General features: G+C 43.4%; 3 protein-coding genes across 3 annotated transcripts in view; 2 read left to right on the forward strand and 1 right to left on the reverse strand.

Moving 5' to 3' along the window:
• LOC137427722 (uncharacterized) overlaps positions 1-22,745 on the forward strand; it is a 162,220-nt gene that overhangs the window by 69,022 nt on the left and 70,453 nt on the right. The gene's annotated exons all lie outside the window — the stretch shown is intronic.
• LOC137427735 (zinc finger BED domain-containing protein 5-like) overlaps positions 1-22,745 on the forward strand; it is a 196,192-nt gene that overhangs the window by 38,633 nt on the left and 134,814 nt on the right. The gene's annotated exons all lie outside the window — the stretch shown is intronic.
• Positions 4,964-22,745, reverse strand: part of LOC137427723 (40-kDa huntingtin-associated protein-like) — a 30,598-nt gene continuing 12,816 nt past the window's right edge. The window contains exons 4-12 of the mRNA XM_078777846.1: positions 20,267-20,426; positions 17,960-18,028; positions 17,675-17,795; positions 17,491-17,583; positions 12,445-12,509; positions 12,205-12,292; positions 10,209-10,255; positions 6,486-6,541; positions 4,964-5,183 (exon numbers count right to left, since the gene is read on the reverse strand). Coding sequence (XP_078633972.1) covers positions 5,102-5,183; positions 6,486-6,541; positions 10,209-10,255; positions 12,205-12,292; positions 12,445-12,509; positions 17,491-17,583; positions 17,675-17,795; positions 17,960-18,028; positions 20,267-20,426 — 781 coding nt within the window. The 3' untranslated portion in view covers positions 4,964-5,101. The remainder of the gene's footprint in view (positions 5,184-6,485; positions 6,542-10,208; positions 10,256-12,204; positions 12,293-12,444; positions 12,510-17,490; positions 17,584-17,674; positions 17,796-17,959; positions 18,029-20,266; positions 20,427-22,745) is intronic.

Here is a 22,745-nt window from a genome sequence, read left to right on the forward strand (position 1 = left end):
AACAAGCAACAAAATTAATTAATATACCCAGTTTTCAAAGAGCAGAGGTGTTTTCAGAGAACTTTTGTGCTCTCCATTTGGTTAAAGAAAGAATTGAAATGGATAAACCTATTTATATCAGAACATCATTTCTTGATTTATCAAAAGTCATTAATGTATGATTACTTTTACAATAACTTAAGGAAGAAATATCAAAATGATGTTAATCTACTTTATATGGATACAGATATTTTTATTTTGAAAATTGAAACAGAAGATGTTTATTCAGATATGATTGACATTGATATATATGATACAAGTAATTATAAGTCAGGTGATAAGTTGTTTTCTTCAAAGAATAAAAAGGTTATTGGAAAGTTTAAGGATGAATTTGGGGGTAAGGTAATTAGTGAATTCATAGGATTGAGATATAAGGCTTATGCTTCTCAATATATTGATAATAATATTGAAAAGAGTGATAAAAAGTTAAAAGGGGTAAAGAAAAATGCTATTAAAGAAACAATAAACTTTGAAAATTATTATAATTGTTTAACTTTAAAGAAAGAAGAGTTTAGAAAAATGAATACGATAAGAAGTTATAAACATCAATTCTATTCAGAAGAGGTGAATAAGAAAGCATTGGGGGCTTTTGATGATAAGAGGTTTATTTTTTAAAATGGAATTGATCGTCTCCCTTATGGTTATAAGTGTTAAAATATATATAAGTGATAAGCATAAGTGTTGAGATATATTAAGATAAATATATAAGTGATAAGATAAAAAGGTGGGTTAGGGATTTTAACGGGCTACCGCCGCCTTTTTTACTTATATATAAATGATAGAACCAAGCAATAACCAAACCAAAGAGTGGAGGTACAGACAGCCTTGGTATATAAATGGAAAACATCATGAATGTGAGAAATATCAAATAGGTATTATTGAAGAAATAACAAGGGTAAAGGTAAATAAAACAAATAAGCAAATAAATTTAAATACAAATAAGTTAGAGGCTCGAAGAGGCAACATCCTTGAGTGGACTGAAAACTTTGATGGTTGCCAAGAGATTGAGGGGAAAATAATTTATTAAAATGGTATGTGGTTTGGGAGGGGGTCAGATGAGGTCATTAAGAGAAGTATATCATTTCATATTAGCTCAACAGCGACATCTAGAGTCAAATTCTAATGGAATATTTATCAATATCTTAGATGGTAATTCTGCTTTTAAGAAAATTAAGCTATTACCTAAAAATGAAACAAATATTCGTTGGGTCTCTGTATGAGTATAATGAAAAATGGGGAGAGTTAATAAGTTAAAAGAGGGAGAAAAAGGGTGTAATTTTTCAAGAGATGGGGTTTGAATCAATAAGTTAACATAATTTTCCCCATTGACTTCAATGTTAAATTTAATGTGTCCCAGAACCCCCATTCTTCCTCTACTCGTATGTGACATGGACGAAATTGTTAGATTTTGGTGAAGATCCAGATTTGGATCCGGCTACAATAATTTTTTAAGTGATTCTTCACCATTGGGAGATTGGGCCAAAAACGATACATAGCAGGATATCTCAAAAAGTTAAGGACGGATTTGGACAAAACTTGGTGGACCGGTTTGGTGTCTGACAAGGGTGATTCGATTTGATTTTGGTGAAGATCTGAATATGGATTCGGATGTGATAATTATTTAATTTTTCAAGTGAATCTTCACGATTGGGAGATAGGGCCAAAAACTATACACAGCAGGATATCTCAAAAAGTTATGGATGGATTTGGACGAAAGTTGTTGGACAGGTTGGGTGTGTGACAAGTGTTACGTGCTCCTCCCCAAACCCCGGTCACGGTGTACCTCCGAGCCTCGAGAGGAGTCACGGCAGAAAGATGTGTTATTCTGCATGTCAAAGATCAATGGTGAAACCACACCAATTGTTACCAACAAACAAGTATTGTATTAAGGTCACACAAGAATAACAGTACAATAACAATATTAATCAATTGTACAACCAATATATCATTCCTATGATGGTACCATCAGTTTCGTACAATATAACTCACTGTGCTCCAAGTGAGCGAAAATAACATTCCCAATGTCGCTGTCCCAGCTTCAAACCAAAGTCGATCCACGCTCCAGTGATCGTCAGAACGATGTTGTATCGAGACCAGAATCCCGCTCGGTTGACAATCACACTGCCAAAGATAGGCAAAAGTGTCCTCAAGAGGCGGCTGGGAAATCACACCTTCGGGTCTGGACATTCAACGGCTCCCAATCGGCGAACCGCAAATTCCCACTCAAAATCCACGTTACACACACACACCAGGTTAACGGCTGGATCCGTTGAAATGGTTGAAGCGAGGGGAAAAACCTGGAGCGATGCGAAATCAGGCGTGAAGTAAAATGGCCAACGGTCCATTCTCGAGACGTAACGGCACTCTAATGATTCTCTTCGGAATCAACCGCAAAACCTGTCACGCAGGTTTATCTGTCACAGCGATAACAACTCTGTCGCAGGAATCCCTTTTCCAGGAAACCCCAAAGTTCGCTAGTGACCTCCGTTCGCCAGTGTTTGCTCCAGACCTCCAAACAGCTCGGCTCCTTCTCCGACCTCACTCGCTCCACCTCTTTCTCCTCTCCTTCTTCCTCTTCCTCTTCATCCGGTTCCCGATCCGGTTTCCGGTTTCTTTTAAAACACTAACTTTTTTTACCTTTTTAAAACAGTTATTTCTATCTCACTTAAACGATAACAATAATAGTACATGCAACCAAAAATGTTTACAGTGGATGAGAACCACAACAACGGAAGTGACGAATCCGTAACACAAGGAAGAATCGATTAAATTTTGGTGAAGATCCGGATACAGCCAGCAGAATTTTTAAAGTGATTCTTCACCTTTGAGTGTTGGGCTAGCGGCTAGGGTGCCAGCTTAGGAACCTAGGATCCTGTGTTCGAATCCCGGTCGATCGCTGAATTTAACGCCAGGGGGGTTGACTCAGCCTGTCATCCTTCCGAGGTCGGCTAATTGAGTACCAGTTCACTGGTAATTCCCTGCTTGTCGTAAAAGGCGACAAAAAGGGTTGGCGGCAGGAAGGGCATCCGGCCGTAAAACATTGCTTCAAAAAGGGGACCAAAAAACAACAACAACCACGGTCCCCGAAAAAGGTCAACCCCCGCTTTGCGGGGAAAAATGGCCTCTAAAGGTTTTTGGTTTTTTTTCTTCACCTTTGAGTGATATGGCCAACCAGGTGGAGGTATGCTCTCCACTGAGTGCCATTCTAGTTTAGGAGAGATTGGAATGATTCATTTGATCACGTGGTGCTGCTCTAATGATCACACGGTGCTGAGACTCCATCTCAGAGAAGACGTGCACTTCGGTTTTCCATCATTTCATGAATAATTATGTCGTCAATAGCTGAATGTTGTGAAGAGCAAACAACTGTTTAGGGAAACGCAATAAATGGGTTAATATGTGAAGAAAATTTTTCTTCAGCAAACATTAAAATTGGCCTCGTATTATTTTGCTGTAAGTTAGTTGGTAGATGATCGAATAGCTGACGGGAGTGTTCTGTGATTACGAGTTGTGAGGTTGCGGGTATGAAAAGCACTGAAATGTGATCTGTAGGTGTCGTGACAAATAGTAATTTAAACTTGGATACCGATTTTTATGAAGTTTGATTCACCACTCAATAATATACACAAAGAATTAAGTTAAGCACCCCCCCGTTTTTTTACAACCTCGCACATTACAAGTTTGTTGTCGTCAAAACAGTGTAATATACCCATGATATTGCTATATTTTCTGGAGAAGTGATATTATGGTCACATAAAAACATAACAATCATGCCGTTTTCAATATTTTATTCTGAATAATTTAAGGTGAAATTTTTTGGGAATTTTAGGCATATTTTCACCTCAATTTAAGTATGGAGCTATAGGTCCATCACGGACAGTGTGGATGACGTTTATGTTTTCTAACGTACAGTCATTGTTCTGAGAAGACCTCTAGCGATCTTTGCGTCAATAACGTGTGTAGGACCCACGTGATCGGATCACTGACTCAACCCTACGTCTCATAGACCCTGTAAGCCGTCGTATGCGTTGCTGTGGCAGGTTGTTCCATTCCCGATGTAATGCACGTTCCAATTCATCCAGATTGGCTATTGGAGGGACCATCTTCGCAATTTGTCGTCCCAACATGTCCCAAACGTGCTCGAGGGGGTTCAGGTCAGGACTGTACGCAGGCCAGGGGATGGTTGTCACAGCACCTTGCTCCATCCGATCACGTGGGTCCTACACACGTTATTGACGCAAAGATCGCTAGAGGTCTTCTCAGAACAATGACTGTACGTTAGAAAACATAAACGTCATCCACACTGTCCATGATGGACCTATAGCTCCATACTTAAATTGAGGTGAAAATATGCCTAAAATTCCCAAAAAATTTCACCTTAAATTATTCAGATTAAAATATTGAAAACGGCATGATTGTTATGTTTTTATGTGACCATAATATCACTTCTCCAGAAAATATAGCAATATCATGGGTATATTACACTGCTTTGACGACAACAAACTTGTAATGTGCGAGGTTGTAAAAAAACGGGGGGGTGCTTAACTTAATTCTTTGTGTATATATGGCCGGGCCACCAAAAATGCTGGTGGGCCGTTAAAAAAAAGAAAAAAAAGTGTGACCCCTGTCGTGTAATATTGTTGAAACATTCTCCATGTCTAGGCGCTCCGATGTAGAAAGTTTTTGTCAATCGCTCAAACGGTTGCAGATAAAACAAATTTAAAAGTAAGGGCCGAAGGGGAAAAAAAATGGTGAGGGTCTCAGCCGACGTTCCACAACATTGTGAAGGGTGGTTGTGGTCACCTCTTACTAGTTTATGAAGCCACCTCGCTCTTGGCCACAAGTGACTGTGAAATTACGTCACAGGCATTACAGCCAATCATAGCATCTAATGACACGTGCTGGTGCCAAAATGAGGTGGAAAAACTTTTAACCAAAAGGTTTATTCAACAAAACAAGTTCCAGCCATGCATTTTGAATAATCTTAAACTGTATCGATTAAACGACTGGCGAATTATTAAATAAACTATCTCTCGCTCTCTCTCTCATATCGGATTTTGTATTAGTAACCCAATCCACTGGGATGCCCCATCTCACAGATGAGCAGGTGTAGAATGTCGTTCTGGTTCTTGTCCAGCAGTGGCCTGAAAAACCGAGAGTTTAGAGAGTTTAACCTTCATTCAAAACCATGGCGATAAAAATGGTTTCAGGTTCGTGTATAAAATCACGCTGTACTGTTGTTATTAATCACAAACATGGGCTGATACATGGCACGCACGCAACAAGTCAGCACGATCATCATTATCATAATGAAACGTGCTCCATACAGAGCGTCGGTGATGCTGAATCAGTTTCTATGGCTGGAATTACAATTGTGGACGGGTCACCGCTCTGACACAGGACGATAGGCCTGTAATTTGTTTGGTGTGCCGGCGATAGCTTCACCTACTCTTCGTGAAGGACACCGTGTGATCTTTAACATACTCAAACTAACACCGACAGACGGGACACCCAGTTTAACGTCCATCCGAGGGACGGCACACGCATTGACTGCCTGTGAAACACCGGGACGACAGTTTACGGTTGGGTCGGGATTCAAACCCAGGCTAAACACCTGAGAGGTGAGTCTGTGTACCTCTCCGACTCCGGTGTATTTTACGAAGTCAGTGAGTCGTCGCCGGCACACCAAAGAAATTACAAATTTCTGTTCCAGCTCACAAGCGGAAGGTAATGGTAAACCATCCAGTGTAATTTCCTCATTGTTCAGTACAAATTGATAGATCTTTGTAAAATGACAATGCCGAGCGGAATTTCGACCTCTCGGATTTATTCCTCCATTGCCGCCGACCCACAGGAGGAATTGGGTGCATTGGGGAAGTCCCCTCCAGTGGACATTGTTGGTTAATATGAAATAAACTTTTATGGAAAACCACGTGCTGGTGTCGGCGTTACCATGTTCATGACGTCACTCATACAGGCAACAGCCATATATGATGTCGATGTTATTGGACGTGATTCCCAATCAGCTGGAAGCAGAATATGTTACATACATTATTGTGACCGCAATTAAATCACTCATGTAGGCAACGTTCATGATGTAATGGGGAATCTCCACCAAGTTGTGCTGCAAATCTGTCAAAATTGGGGAAATTTGAATATCGATTTGTCAAAAAAAAATTGATTTTGCTTTGCGGGTCCTCAAGAGACTTGTACCAATCGGCTTCCATTTTGATTGTGGTACGAAATGGAGAAAACTTTACAAAACATTAACAGTAACATCTATTTGGCTACTTGGGAGACTTGAAAGTATCTCGTATGTTTGGAATTCATTCCTGTGTTTTTCAGAGTTAACGGATTAGGAGACATTACGAGGACGAGTGAGAAACCAGAACTATGCTTTTTAAATCCCTTGAAATTGAGGCAGGACAGCGTAGGCCGCATCTTACCATAGCTCCTTCTGTAGTACACGCAGCGCTTCCGCATCCTTTTCTTGGCAAGCCATCTATGCACACGCACACCACGTTGCAGGTTACGCCCTCCAAGCATTAAGCTGGCCGTCTTGTGTGCTAGCATGCACTTGTGGACAGAAATGATTCCGTCGAACCTTTCAAACAAGTCACCGACTGTGAGTGTTACCATGTGAGCCAAATTTAAATTCCTTTTCACCTGGGGATACAAAATTAAACTGCTGAATAACCACATATACATCACCGAAAGACAAACAAGAGGAGGAAAAAAAAAAAAAAGAATGAGTGGTTAAAAATCCGACCAGGTGTCCCCGAGATAGATCATCACGACATCTCTTTTGTTTGCTCCGGCACGCCGGTAATGATGCAACAAGCAGGCCGGATTTGGCCTCGAATGCCGGTCCAATAGTCTTCCCCAAAATGAATGGCAAAGTACTGTTCAGGTTGTATCATACCATGCCCTTCAAGACCCGGCGAGGTCATGTCCAATTATATTACATTTTAAATACTCGATGTTCCCTATGTCTCATGAGCCAGGTGCTTTTTCACCCGATTATACCTCGGAACCGGATATTATTTCTAGCAGAAAGTAACAAGACCTACGGACCACTCTGAATACATCCAAGCAATTCCAACAGGCCTAAATATCGTTTAACCAAGCATTAAAAATTTGCATCCATCACATTTGGCTGAAAGGATGACCTAGAGGTACGCACGCACCTTGGCCTCTGAATTGTCTAGCCTGGAATTGAATGTCGGCCTAGCTTTAAACTACTATCCTGGTGTTTCGCACTGTGTCAGGGTGACAAACCCATCCAGGATTGTAGCTCCAGCCAAGAAACCTCATTGGCAGAACCGTCGCTCTGCAAAGAGCGTGGTACATAAATGAATGAATCCATCCTATTCGGTATTCACCATAACCGAAGAACTTTATTAACGACGGAATATGGCAATGTTAGTGTTGAGAATGCGAAGTTCGTCCATTGCATTCACTAGCAAATTGCCCGTGGCCGCAAGCGGTTACAAACAGGGTGGAGATAGAGGAGGCAAGAATGCAAATGCCATCTTCCTGTCATCAAGCTGGCAAGCTAGGAGCAACAATTCACATTTATTGCCACATCTATTGCTCAGGACAGCCAGGAAGCACTATCTCTCCACTCTCAAACCTGTCTCCCTCCTCCAAATCCTGGTGGCGTCTGGTTAAATCTGTTTCTGATGTTTGGTCCCCCTCCATCCCCTCCGTCACCTCAAATGGCTACATAGCTGACCGCACGTGACAAATCCGAATGCCTCAACTCTGTGTTTGCCTCTAAATCCTGTGTCCCAAACCCATCTCTCTCTGTACCCACCGTACCCAGTCGTACCCAGCTGCTCCTGGACTGTGTCCTTCTCTCCTGACAAAGTGGAGAAGTTTCTGTCAAACCTCGACTCTGCTTCTGCAACTAGACCAGACAGCATCAGCCCATGGGTCGTAAAATCCTGCTCTGCTGCTATTTCACTCCCTCTCTCTGTTCTCTTCACCCTCTCTTTTGCTCAAGGTCATCTGACATCAGCTTGGAAATCAGCCAACATCACCGCATTACACAAAAAGATGCAAAAACAGATCCTTGCAACTACAGACCAATCAGCCTGCTCCCAATAATCAGCAAGGTCATCAATCATCGCTTCGGATATCAAATCATTCCTCTTCTCCAATGGCTTGATTTCTGATCATCAATTTGGATTTAGACAAGGTCACTCTACTCTGGACATGCTGCTTCTGCCATCTCAACAATGGATGGAGGTCTCAATGCCGAACAGGAAATCAGAGCGGTCTCCCTTGACATATCAAGTGCCTTCGATACGGTCTGGCACCTCGCCCTGCTCACCAAACTCTCCTCATATGGTATCCATGGAAACCTCCACGTATGGCTTGCAGACCTCCTCTCTGGTCGTAGTCAACGTGTGGCCCTGAATGGAATTCTCTCTTCTCCCCTTCCTGTTCAGGCTGGAGTTCCTCAAGGCAGTGTTCAGGGCCCTGTGCTTTTTCTGGTCTTCATTAATGATCTTTCCGACTCTGGAAAATCCTCTCTATCTCTTTGCTGATGACTCCACTCTCTGCCATTCCATATACCAACCCTCAGATCGGCAGGCAGCAGCCTCTTCACTCTCTGCAAACCTGGACAATATCACAAACTGGTCAAACAAGTGCAACATGTCTTTCAATCCTGACAAATCTCACACTCTCATGATGTCTCTCCGAAAAGACCGTCCGGACAACCCTCACATCTACTTCCTGAACAATCCTATTGAAGAATTTCTGTCACTCAAGCTTTTGGGTCTCGCTATCTGCCATGATCTTTCCTGGGAAAACCACATTTCCAAGCTGGCCTCCAAAGCCAGCCGCCGACTGGGCATCCTCCGTCGTGCGACGTCCTTTCTGGGCACTTCTGAGCTCCTCACCACATACAATGCTTTCATCCACAGCTCAATGGAATATTGCTCTCCCCTCTGGGCTGGTGCTTTTGCCTCACACCTAGCTCGGCTTCACGCGGTTGAAACCAAAGCTTTCAGAATCATTGGAATCTCCCACGATGAAGCTGATTCTGAGGGCCTTTCTCTCTCACCGCAGGCAGCTAGGTGGTCTTTCTGTCTTCAACCGACTCCTCTCCGGCGTTGCTCCCCCTGTTCTGTCTGTGCTCTGTCCCCCAAATATTCCTGCAGTATGCACAATATCTGACATTAACCCTCTTCTGGTGAAACTGCCAACATGAAGACTCTCTGCTCACCTTCACTCCTTCATTCCTCTTTTCTCCCGCCTCTGGAACAAACTCCCACACTCTCTTCAATCCCACTCCTCCCTCCAGGTCTTTAAAACAGCTGTTCACCACCATCTCTTATCTTCCGCCATCCAAAACCTTGATCTTTTCTACCCATGTTAAAACATGCCAAATCCGCCTCTTTAAATCCCCAACTTCTTTCCTGAAATTCCTATAAGTGTTAATTTGTTTTCCACCGTGTACCCCTCCCTCCTCCCCCAGCCCTCCCCATTCCACAGATCTACCGACGTCCCTGTTCTCTTCTGTTGTTGCGCTTGTGTACTTCCCTCTCTCCCCCTCTTGCCTCCCGCTCCCTTTATTGTATGTTTTATGTGTCTGTGCATGTTTTCACGTTCAATGTGTTAGCTCTTACGCGAGCCTCGATTCTGTATATTTAAAAAAAAATTTTTTTTAATCTGATGCAATGTAAATGTTTGGACATACGGAGAATGGCGGAGACATGCTCCATTTGAAACGTTTGGACATACTTTTCAGCTTTTTGATGCCAATGGTCAATAATAAAAATTGTAATAACGTCAAAGCCAGTGACCAATAGCAAATTAATAGTAGGATTATATAACAGCAAAGCAACAGGGTTTTTACCTCCACCACCTAAGGTGGGCGGAGGTTATGTTTTCACCCCTGTATGTTTGTCTGTCTCTGAACAGGATATCTCAAGCAGTTGTGGACCAATTTCGACGAAACGTGGTGGACAGGTTGGGTGTGTGACCCAACTGTTGGCTGGCGGAGATTCAATCCCAGGCTAGATAGCTCATAGGCAAGCGTGTGCAGACATCTAGGCCATCCTGCCACCTCTGCTGCTTCAGTATCTAAATAGAAAAAAATGCAACTGCTGCATGTTGTCCCAATAAGGTGTTTTGTCATAACAGGCCATTTTACTCACCACCACAGACTGCAGAAGGATGAACAGTTCCTCAGGCAGGCACTGCGCTGTGGAAAACACGTGAATACGCCGCGTTATTACATCACTTGTGTTTCGACCCATTAAAATCAGCACCTCAAAGAGAATGTGTTCAGCACAAACGTCCATTTTAAATGATCACCTCCGCCACCTAAGGTGGACGGAAGTTATGTTTTCACCCATGTCTGTTTGTCTGTGAGCAGGATATCTCAAGGAGTTGTGGATGGCTTTGGATGAAACGTGGTGGACAGGTTGGGTGTGTGACGAGGACTAAATTATTCCATTTTGGTGAAGATCTGGAACTGGATATGAGAATTTATTTTTTATAATTTTTCTAAAGTGATTCGTCACCATTGAGAGATTAGGCCAAAAATAATATATTATGGGATATTTCAAAAAGTTATGGACGGTTTATGACAAAACTTTGTGTATGAGTTAGGGAGCTGATGAGAACAAGTTAAAGATTTTGGTTAAGGTCCACATCCAGATCCGGCCTATCAGTGGGATACAAAACATAAACCGTTCAACGTCTATGAATTGCTTTCAGTCAGCCGTTGCTTCTTCGCGTGCACAGCACCTATAACTGCCATTTTGAACTTCTCAACTGTCCTCCAGTGGATTATAGCAAAACTTACACAGCCTGGTGTTGGCTTAGCGGTTAGGGTGCTGGCTTGGGATCCTAGGATCCTGGGTTCGAATCCCGATCGATCGCTGAATTAACGCCAGGGGGGTTGACTCACTGACTCAGCCTGTCGGAGGTCGGAAAATTGAGTACCAGCATGCTGGGATGAATGATCAGTGATCACGGTGTGTACCCCCGGTTTAGAATAGGTACACCGTATCCCTGCGCATCGTAAGAGGCGACCAAGGGTTGGCGTCAGGAAGGGCATCCGGCCATAAAAACATTGCCTCAAACAGGGAACCATGATTTTCATGGGGCCCGCAAGGCTAACCCCCGCCCTGGTGGGGAAAATGGCCTTAAAACGATCATTCATTCATATTCATATTACACAGCACCGGCAGGAAAAATATTAAAATTGCAACAAGTTTTTTTTTTTTTTAATCTTTCTTCTACCGACTTGCCGTAGATAATTTCCAAGAAGGAAAACGTACTCCACTGCATATGCTACTAACTCCAACTGAACAGAAGTAACAGCAACCAGGGGAAGTAGGTGAAGACTAAAGGGGAGGGCTTGAGCGATATGTAGACGTAGACTAAATGGGGCAGCCGCCAATCCCCCCCCCCCCTCACCCCCTACCATTTCCTTGGGAAAGCTATAATAAGCAGCAAGCAATGGTTTCTATGTATCTTTCTGAGTATATCTAATTGCCGTGTATATGAGGAGGGACTAATGAGTCCGTCCGTGGGAAGTTGAAAAGTTGGCGTCTATGCCAGGATATGGATACTCTGGCCTATCATTACCTCCGCCACCAAAGGTGGATGGAGGTTATGTTTTCACCCCTGTCTGTCTCTGTTTGTTTGTGAACAAGATATCTCAAAAGGTTGTGGACGGATTTGGACGAAACTTGGTGGACAGTTTGTGTGTGTGACAAGGAAGAATCGATTCCATGTTGGTGAAGATCCAGATCTGGATCTGGCTGGTAGAATTTTTTAAGTTATTCTTCACCATTGGGAGATGGAGCCAAAAACGATACAAAGCAGGATATCTCAAAAAGTTGTGGACGGATGATTTTGATTAAATGTGATTTTCTGGTCTACTCTGGGATACAAAACGTAAACTGTTCACCTGGCGGAGGTATGCTCTCTACTGAGTGCCATTCTAGTTTGCACTGTTATGAACGTGTGATTGCATAATGAAAAGAATCAAAGTTCCTTTCACACACGTTTTCGATTATTTTAAATCTTAATACTCTTTATTTGGGTCTTAAACAGCAGGAAGATATGAAAACGAAACTTTAAAACAACTGGAAGAATATTATCCGCTTATGCAGTTGCAATTGAAGAGTTTCTACTCACAGCGAGCGTGACCCGGGCTGTCGAGCGCGCTCCACGCGTAATTTTCCAGTGTTCGGGCATGTTCTGGAGCCAGGTGTTGAGGAGGAGGCTGGAGAAGTGAACCCAACAACCCAATCATCTCAAAAGCTAAGCACGTCCAGATAATTATATTCCAGCCCTGGTTTACTGTCTTCACGTGCTGGGGTACACAAATTAGATCAGGTGTTCAAGTGTCAAATGGAATAACTCGTGAATGCTTACCTGTACCAACATTAACAACAGCACTCGGGAAATTTCGTTGCTTGCGATGATGTCCTGAAAAGCACCTGCGTGAGGAGAAAAATGACGTTGCATTGGCTAAACTCATCGAATGATCAATACAGCCAAGTCAAGACACAAGTTCTCAGTAGTTAGTCAAAGTTTCTGTTTTTTAAGATTATTATTCTTTGATCCAATATGGCTGCGAGACCACGTGACCAATTACATCATGCGTTAACATTCACTAATTTAATAATTGCGTAGATCACACTCAATAAATTTAAAACTTATTGGACTAAGCGTTGTACTTGTCGAATTATGACGTCATAATTAAGGCACCAATGACATAATTAACACTTATTCCCCATGTGGAGTTCTTTACAATGAGCCATGTTTAATTTTTTTCCATGGAGCAGTTTTGGTGATATGGAGGTGCAACGTTTTTCCAAGATGGCGCCTGCACCACATGACCTATTACATCATAATTAGAATTTAAAAATGATACAGGAGGAGGCGCGCTCCTCTGGTGAAAATGTTGTGTCCATCGGACTAAAAGTTGCAGAGAAAAATCTAAATTTCATACTGATTGGATCAAGCGCTGTACTTGTAGAATTATGACGTCATAATGAAGGCACAGATGACATCATCATTGACATATATTATTCCCCATGGGGGTATTTCACAATGAACAATGTTTCAATTTTTTCCATCGAGCGGTTTCAGAGATAGAGGTGCAAGGTTTTTTCCAAGATGGCGTCCATTTAACATGACCTATGACATAATTATAACTAAAAATACAGGAGGAGGCGCTCCTATGGTGCAAAGTTTTGTGTCAATCGGACCAACGCTTGCTGAGAAAATGAATTTTTTTAATGCAGCCACACGCACACATGCAACCGATCGCTGCACCCCGTTTTCGCTTCACGAGCGTACGGGGTATTGCGAACGAGTGGGCAGTTTATTTCTGACTTATAAACAGGGGATGGAGGGCAGAAATCATTTGGTCTCTCAGCATCATCAGGACACTCGACTGCCACTCCAAAGTTCAAATACAGCTGAAGGCAGCGGCACTAAGAATTTGGATTGTAAGCTTCGGGAAAACGAGCCAGACTCAGGTTACAATTGTCATGAAAAGATTGTTGGCAATAAAAACCCAGCTGGCTCACAAATGGCTTCCAGGGGAGGGTTTAATGTGCCTGCTACACTTTATCTGGCCTATAGGTGTAAATGATCAGTTCACACTTCCTGGATGATTCTTGATGCCCTCAAGGCAACATGAGATGAGCCAAAAAATAATAATAAGAGCGAGAATTGCTTTGCAATACATGTCCCCTACCGGTGCCAATGGATGTTGTTTTAAATTTTAACCCAAGTTTAAAAAAAAAAGATAAAACTCCCTGAAAGGTGAACTTGTTCTGTAAATTATCATGATAAGGCCATGTACCAAGTTTCAGTTGAATATGTTAAAGGGTATGGGAAAAAGTCTGGAAACCACAGGTGGGACGGACAGAGAGACAGAGGGAGAGCAAACCTATCGTCCCCTCTGGGTAGGGGATTAATAAAATGACTGCCGCAAGTTGCCTGCGACGCCTCGGATTAAAACGACTGATCGAAACGTCAGGCATGAGCATTGCTAAGGAGATTGCTAAAGTTAGTGGTGCGTTCACTCTCCAATAAAAACTTCACTCTGTGCATTGGAAAGAAGAGGCCACCAACCGGTACAAAATAGTTTGATTGCAAATCGATTAGACAAAGGATGTTACAATTTTGTCATTAGTAAGAAATTATTTATTTATCTTTAAAAAAAAAAACCGGGGGACAAACCCAAAAAAGGCATCACATATTTCACGCGTCCCACAATGTTGATTGCACACACAAAGTTTAATTTAAAAATGTTTTAAAATGTGTCCGTAATTGCATTTTTGGTGTTTGACCTTTTGCCACCGCCCCAGAGGGCGGGGCCAAAAACGACCTTTTTGCAACTTCTCTCTTTTTTTTTTTCTTCTTTTTTTTTGTATACAAGATCGAGGCTCGTGTAAGAGCTAACATCATTCACAAAAAAAAAAAAACGACACACAAAACATGCAATAAAGGGAGCGGGAGACAAATGGGGAGAGAGAGGGAAGCACACAAGTACAACAGCAGAGAACAGGGACAACGGAAGATCTGTGGGAGGGAGAGGGCTTGGGGGGGGGGGGGGGGGGAGGAGTTCCAGGAAAGTTCCAGGAAAGAAAGAAGTCGGTATTTGGAAGAAAAAAAAAGTGGATTTGGGATGAATTAACGGCGGTAGAAGAGATCAAGGTTTTGGATGGGGGAAGATGAGAGATGGTGGTGAACAGCTGTTTTAAAGACCTGAAGGGAGGAGTGGGATTGAAGAGAGTGAGGGAGTTTGTTCCAGAGGTGGGAGTAAAGAGGAATGAAGGAGTGAAGGTGAGCAAAGAGTCTTGATTTTGGCAAATTCACCAGAAGATGGTTACTGGCAGATCTTGTACGACCTATAGGAATATTTGCGGGAGAGAGCACAGATAGAGCTGGGGGAGCTAGGCCGGATAGGAGTCGGTAGAAGACAGAAAGACCACCAAGCTGCCTGCGGTGAGAGAGAAAGGCCCTCAGAATCAGCTTCATCGTGGGAGATTCCAATGATTCTGAAAGCTTTGGTTTCAACAGCGTGAAGACGAGCTAGGTGTGAGGCAGGAGCACCAGCCCAGAAGGGAGAGCAGTACTCCATTGAGCTGCGGATGAAAGCCTTGTATGTGGTGTGGAGCTTAGGTGATGCCAAGGAAGGACTTCGCACGATGGAGGATGCCCAGTCGGCAACTGGCTTTGGAGGCCAGCTTGGAAATGTGGTTTTCCCAGGAAAGATCATGGCAGATAAAAAAAAACACCTTTAGAGGCCATTTTTCCCCGCAAGCGGGGGTTTGCCTTTTTCGGGAACTGTGGTTGTTGTTGTTTTTCGGTCCCCTTTTTGAAGCAATGTTTTACGGCCGGATGCCCTTCCTGACGCCAACCCTTTTTGCCGCAGAGCACAGATAGTGAGATAGTGAGATAGTGAGATGAGTGAGATGAGATGAAAGTGAGATAGTGAGATGGCAGATAGTGAGACCCAAAAGCTTGAGTGACAGAACTTCTTGGAGAGGATTGTTCAGAAAGTAGATGGGAGGGTTGTCCAGTCGGTCTTTTCGGAGAGACATACTAAGAATGTGAGATTTGTCAGGATTGAAAGGCATGTTCCACTTGTTTGACCAGTCTGTGATTTTGTCCAGGTCTGCAAAGAGTGACGAGGCTGCAGACTGCCGATCTGAGATATGAGGAATGGAGCGGCAGAGTGTGGAGTCATCAGCAAAGAGATAGAGAGGATTTTCAAGAGTCAGAGAGATCATTGATAAAGACCAGAAAAAGCACAGGGCCCAGAACACTGCCTTGAGGAACTCCAGCCTGAACGGGAGGGGGAGATGAGAGAAACCCATTCAGGGCCACACGTTGACTATGACCAGAGAGAAAGTCCGCAAGCCATGCGTGGAGATTTCCATGGATACCAGAGGAGGAGAGTTTGGTGAGCAGAGCGTGGTGCCAGACCGTATCGAAGGCACATGATATGTCAAGGGAGACAGCTCTAATTTCCTGTTTGGCATTGAGGACCTCTATCCATTGTTGAGACAGCAGAAGCAGCATGTCCAGAGTAGAGTGACCTGGTCTGAAACCAAATTGATGATCAGAGATCAAGCCATTGGAGAAGAGGAAAGATTTGATATCCAAAGCAATGATGGATTCCATGACTTTGCTGATAATTGGGAGAAGGCTGATTGGTCTGTTGTTGCAAGGATCTGTTTTTGCACCTTTTTGTGTAAAGCGGTAATGTTGGCTAATTTTCAAGCTCATGGCAGATGACCTTGAGCAAAAGAGAGGGTGAAGAGAACAGAGAGAGGGGGAGATAGAGCGGCAGAGCAGGATTTTAGGACCCCTTTTTCGTCTTATTTCGTCTTATTATCTTATTTCTTCGTCTTATTTTGTCTTTCGTCTTATATTTCGTCTTATTATCATTCGTCTTATTATCATTCTTATTTCGTCTATCTTATATCTTATCTTATCTTATCTTATCTTATATCGTATATCTTATTTCGTCTTATTATCATTAAACAGCTGATGCCGTCTGGTCCAGTTGCAGAATCATCGTCGAGGATTGACAGAAACTTATCCACCTTGTCAGAAGAGAAGGACACAGAGTCCAGGAGCAGCTGGATACGACTGGGTACGGTGGGTACAGAGAGGGACGGGTTTGGGACACAATATTTTGAGGCAAACACAGAGTTGTGGCATTCAGCTTTTTCACGTGCGGAGTCAGCTGTGTAGCCGTTTGAGGTAAGGGAGGGAAGGGGAACAAACACCAGAAACAGATTTGACCAGACACCAGACGATTTGACCAGACGACTCTTGCACCTTTTCTTGCACCTTCGTGCAATGTGATGCTCATAACTACCAAGTTTGTGATTTTCCAATTAACTGTTCAGGAGGAGATGGCGGGATGGACAGACAGATGGAGCCGATTATAATATACCCATTTTTTTTCAAATTGGGAATAATTAGTGATCACGGGGCTGACAGGAGAGGTAGCACACCTGTCTCTGAGCTTTCTCGTCTAGGTTCAATTCCCAACCCAAGTTTGTATAAAGTGTCATCTTGGCAGGGTGGTACATCATTGAGTACGCATACTTCAGACTGGATGTTAAGTCAGCTGTCCTGTCTGGTAACATATGCCTGTGGATGCTAAACATCCCAAAGTACCTTTCAAAATGAGTGGGCCATCATGTGTTGATGGTAGCTAAATACCAAATTTCTGCCCTGGTTGAGGGCAACTTCAGCACCACTCCACATGGGAGAAGTGACCTGTCCTGGGTGAATTCTCCACTAAGGAAATGCTCACAACCGAAGGTCATGGACACTCACACTCCCAAAGGGTGTGTCGAGCAACAAGGGCAAATTGGTGGTGGCGGCATCCAGCTCACAGTGCAACCTCTACAAACGCCATGACGAGTATGAAGCAATTCGTACCAACAGGGGCGTTGTTGCCAGGGAGCCGTGGAGCCTTCTCCTCAGCCACCTGCTGCATGGTCGTGTACAGGGTCAAAGCACCTTCGTAATCATCTGCACAGCATTTGTCGGATAAATGTACATGACTCTCAACATGATGACAGGAAATTGATGAATGAAAATGGAAAGGGGGCAGTCGTCGTACGTGTGAGCAGACAGCATGATGCCGCCTGTCCCAGTGAGTGCAGGCTGGCAAAGGGCGTCTCGTATTGCAGTTCGGCAGCACGGCGGAAGAACACGCAAGCCTCCCCGTCCTTACCCATCAACTGGAAACAGCAAAAAAATGATTCAGCACATTCAATGTCTACTCCACACCCTTAATTTTCTCATCAGGCAAAATTATGCAGATATCAGGCAATTCAGGGCAAGTTGGTTTGACTGTTTTGCATTGAACTTAGCTTATGGAAGGCCTAAGGGTCATAACTCTTACCTTCAAGGATTGCGCAAGATCGAGACAGAGGCTCGCGGCCATGGTAGTCTGTCTTAGTTCCGTGTAAACCTGCACAAGTTACACAGAATGGAAAGTTTCATTTGGCCCTTCAACGTTTTAAATCTTGAATATCTCGCAACCACTGCGGACAAGACAAAGAGGCATCCAACTTGTTCATCAGCAGCTTTGCGCACTTCCTAACACTCCACAAGCAACGTGGATTTTAGAGATTCAATTCAGGGCCGAGCTCTTCCAGATCATCGGCACTGCCAAAGCAGTCTCTCTGCCGAGAATACACTGGATGCTTTGCCATTATTCTACCAAGTGGTAATCAGGGTAGGAAGTTGGTAAGGATATGACGCACAATGGGCCATGGCCTACTCTTAAGAAGTTACAGTGGGATCTTTAAAATTTGCAGGCGAATGCTGGCAGACAGGGCACCCAGCTTAGCATCCTTCCAAATGCTTATTACCCTGCACTCGTGAAGCAAAAAGCAGGGTTAGGCATTTGGTTACGTACATGTCTGCATTTTAAAAATTCATTTTCTCGCAACTGTTGGACCGATTGACACAAACTTTTACCATAGGAGCACCTCCGCCTGCAGAATTTTTTATCCATTACGGACGCCATCTTGGAAAAGCGTTACACATCTATATCTCCGAAACTGCTCAATGGAAAACATTGAAACAAGGCTCATTGTCAAGTACTCCCCATGGGGAATAAGATATGTTAATGATGATGTCATCGGTGCCTTCATTATGACATCATATTTCGACAAGTACAATGCTTGATCTGATCAGTCTGAAAAAAAAATTCTCTGCAACTGTTAGTCCGATGGGCACGAAATTTTGACCATAGGAGAGCCTTTTCCTGTAGAATATTTTAATGACTAGTGAGGTACCTGTGCTACACACGGGTGGGAGACCAGAATCAAACAAACAATGCAGAAACGGCGAATGCTAAGGCATGAAACCAATAAATTCCACATTACTGTAGCACCTTCAGTCACACATCAGACATGGACAGCAAGTTCGTGAAGGACTTCCATGAAAAACGTACCCGTTCGCAAACAAACGGGTACGTTTGTTTCATACCCAGTCAATGGCGAATATGCGCCATTGCGAATTTCACGTTTAGAAAGTAGAAACCGTCACGGCATTTCGTCATTCACTTGAACTCGATATCTCTTTTTTCATTCCAAACAGCATAACTCCAATCACAAATTAAATAGCATTAATATAAAAAATAAACTTTTAACAACATTCGTGACATAAACAAATATTTAAATCCTGATGTGAAGTTCCGTACGGTTGGGTGAATACAATTACGAATTCAAAATCGTAATTCTATTCACTCAATTCCAATCATCAATTGATACTTTAACAAAATACTGCTTTAAATGACGGTTGTATTGGGATATTATCAAACCAGCTCAATGCCATAATCTGTCCACTTCCGCATTCGCAGCAGGTTCGTAATTCATCAGGATTTTCCTCAATTCCGCAATAAAATGTTCATGAAATACTGTTCAGCCGTTTTTTATTTTCATGTCATGTTCTTTTGGTGAATTATCGTAGGATTTTACTGCAAAGGTTCCAGGAAATCGTTGCGATCGGTGCAGCCGTTTTTGCGGTACCCGGGACAATAACGTTATGCGGAAGTTCAAACCTGAAAATGCTGGAGACCAAAGCTGAAATTGGAAAAACAATAAAGCCTATTTTACTCCAGGGGGTCCGAGGATTACCCACCCAAAATATCATTGCGATCGGTTCAGCCGTTTTTGCGGTACCTGGGAACGGACGGACAGACGGACAGACAGACATTTGGTGAATTCTAGTACGATAATTATGACGTCACGTGGTACAGGCGACGTCTTGGAAAAAAATCGAAAAACATTGCACCTTTATATCTCCGAAACCACTCAATGGAAAAAATTGAAACATGGCTCATTGTAAAGAACTCCGAATGGGGAATAAGTGTTGTTAACGATGACGTCATTGTTGCCTTAATTATGATGACATAATTCGACAGGGACAATGCTTAGTCTGATCAGTTTGAAATTTATTGAGTGTGATATACACAACAATTATATCAGACAATGTAAATTAATGATGTCATCGCTCACCTGGCCTGGCAGCCATATTGGATCATAGAAAAAAACCCTTCAACAACAGAAGAGTTGACTCGCACCACGTTGACAGCGCAGGTTAAGTATTTTATGAATACCATCTAGTTGAAAGTATGCCTGATTATAGAGGTAGAAATGAAGCGAGTTGAATGCACTCTGTGCAACCATGTGACTTTTACCTTGATGGCACAGTTGAATGCATTGCAGGAAGACTGCAGGGCTTCCTGTAGACTAGGCAGGTGCAATGTCCAATTGTCCACCTCAGCACGCAGAAGTAGACGAGCTGCTTCCGTTAATGTCTCTGCTTCCCCAAGACCATTCATCACCGCCTGTTCACACCTGCCGCAGTCCAGAGTTTTTCTCAAATAATTGCAACGATACTCACAATTATATTTCTCTCAAATCATATTATCCAAGATAAAAATGGCCAATTGCAAAGAGTTATTATAGTCAATAATATCATCAAAGATCAAGCAGTTTTTTGAAACCCTTGGAATTCAATGCAACTGCACCCAACTCTGAGATGCACCCATTCATTCAACGATTCATTCTCCCAATTGAACTCCACATGAGTTTATAATGGGGCTTCATTCACAAAATACAACGCTTGATCTGCTTCGAATGATGAATTTCACCAAACTGCTCTCCTCAACCTAGCATGGGTTAAGGACTTCCCTTGCGACGTCTGCCTGAAGGCTGTGACAGTATAAGTCAAGTGGCTCGTCTATCACCACACATACACTGCCACACGTATTTAGCTCATTGGAGTTGAGCCTGGATACCAAGAGCCGAGACTGCAAGAAATCTACAAAGGATCAATGATATCTGCCATCTGCCATGATATCTGACAATGATCTACAAAGGATCACTATCTGCCATGATCTTTCTTGGGAAAACCACATTTCCAAGCTGGCCTCCAAAGCCAGTCGCCGACTGGGCATCCTCCGTCGTGCGAAGTCCTTCCTTGGCACACCTGAGCTCCTCACCACATACAAGGCTTTCATCCGCAGCTCAATGGAATACTGTTCCCCCCTCTGGGCTGGTGCTCCTGCCTCACACCTTGCTCGGCTTCACGCTGTTGAGGCCAAAGCTTTCAGAATCATTGGAATCTCCTGCGATGTAGTCAACGCCGAGGGCCTTTCACTCACTCACCACAGGCAGGTTGGTGGTCTTTCTGTCTTCTACCGACTCCTCTCCGGCCTTGCTCCCCCAGCTCTCTCTGTGCTCTGTCCCCCCAATATTCCTTCAGGTCGCACAAGATCTGCCTGCAACCCTCTTATGGTTAAACTGCCAAAGTCTAGGCTCTCTGCTCACCTTCACTCTTTCATTCCCCTTTTCTCCCGCCTCTGGAACAAACTCCCCCACTCCCTTCAATCCCACTCCTCCCTCCAGGTCTTTAAAACAGCTGTTCACCACCATCTCTTATCTTCCCCCATCGAAAACCTTGATCTTTTCTACCCCCGGTAATTCACCCCAGAGTCCTTGCAGTGTTCATGTTTTAATCCTCTCCCACCTCCCCCCCAAGTCCTCCCGATGTCCCTGCTCTCAAATGTTGTGTTTGTGTCCTTCCCCCTCTTCCCCCTCTCTTTTGTGTCCTTCCCCCTCTCTCCCCATCTTGTCTGCCGCTCCCCTTGTTTTTTGTGTTTTGTGTGTCGGTTTGTCTTTTTGTGTGATTAATGTTAGCTCTTTCACGAGCCTCGATCTTGTATACAAAAAAAAAAAAAAAATGATATGAACTGGGTGAAAAGTCAAATACAGTCGGACCCCGACACTCACGGTGGACACGTTCCTGGAAAATGCCACGAATGTCGGAAACCGCAAATGTGGGGGCATTGTTTCAATGGGAAAATAGGGAATAGGTTCCTGGCAGTTCCTGATTCATGGAAAATCCCACTATCGAGGAAAATCCCTCGAATGTCAAGGAAAATCGTGCTAATGTCGAGGAAAATCCTGCAAATTTCGAGGAAAATCCCACAAATGTCGAGGAAAATCCCACGAATGTCGAAGAAAATCACTCAAATGTCAAGAAAAATCATGCTAGTGTCGAGGAAAATCATGCTAGTATCGAGGAAAATCACACGAATGTTGAGGAAAATCATGCTAGTGTCGAGGAAAATCCCTCGAATGTCAAGGAAAATCCCACGAATGTCAAGGAAAATCCCACGAATGTCAAGGAAAATCCCACGAATGTTGAGGAAAATCCCTCGAATGTCGAGGAAAATCCCATGAATGCCAAGGAAAATCCTGCGAATGATGAGAAAAATCACGCGAATGTTGAGGAAAATCATGCTAATGTCGAGGAAAATACCACGAATATCAAGCAAAATCATGCGAATGTCGAGGAAAATCCTGCAAATGTTGAGGGAAAGCCCTTGAATGAAGGAAAATCCTCCCAATTATCAGCAAAGTCGTGGAATCCATCATTGCTTCGGATATCAAATCCGCTGCTTCTGCTGTCTCAACAATGGATGGAGGTCCTCAATGCCAAACAGGAAATCAGAGCCGTCTCCCTTGACATATCACGTGCCTTCGATACGGTCTGGCACCCAGCTCTGCTCACCAAACTCTCCTCCTATGGTATCCATGGAAATCTCCATGCATGGCTTGCAGACTTCCTCTCTGGTCGTAGACAACGTGTGGCCCTGAATGGATTTCTCT

Source organism: Myxine glutinosa, chromosome 5 (genome assembly GCF_964187855.1).
Source record: "Myxine glutinosa chromosome 5, kmMyxGlut1.1, whole genome shotgun sequence".
Classification (NCBI taxonomy): domain Eukaryota; kingdom Metazoa; phylum Chordata; class Myxini; order Myxiniformes; family Myxinidae; genus Myxine; species Myxine glutinosa.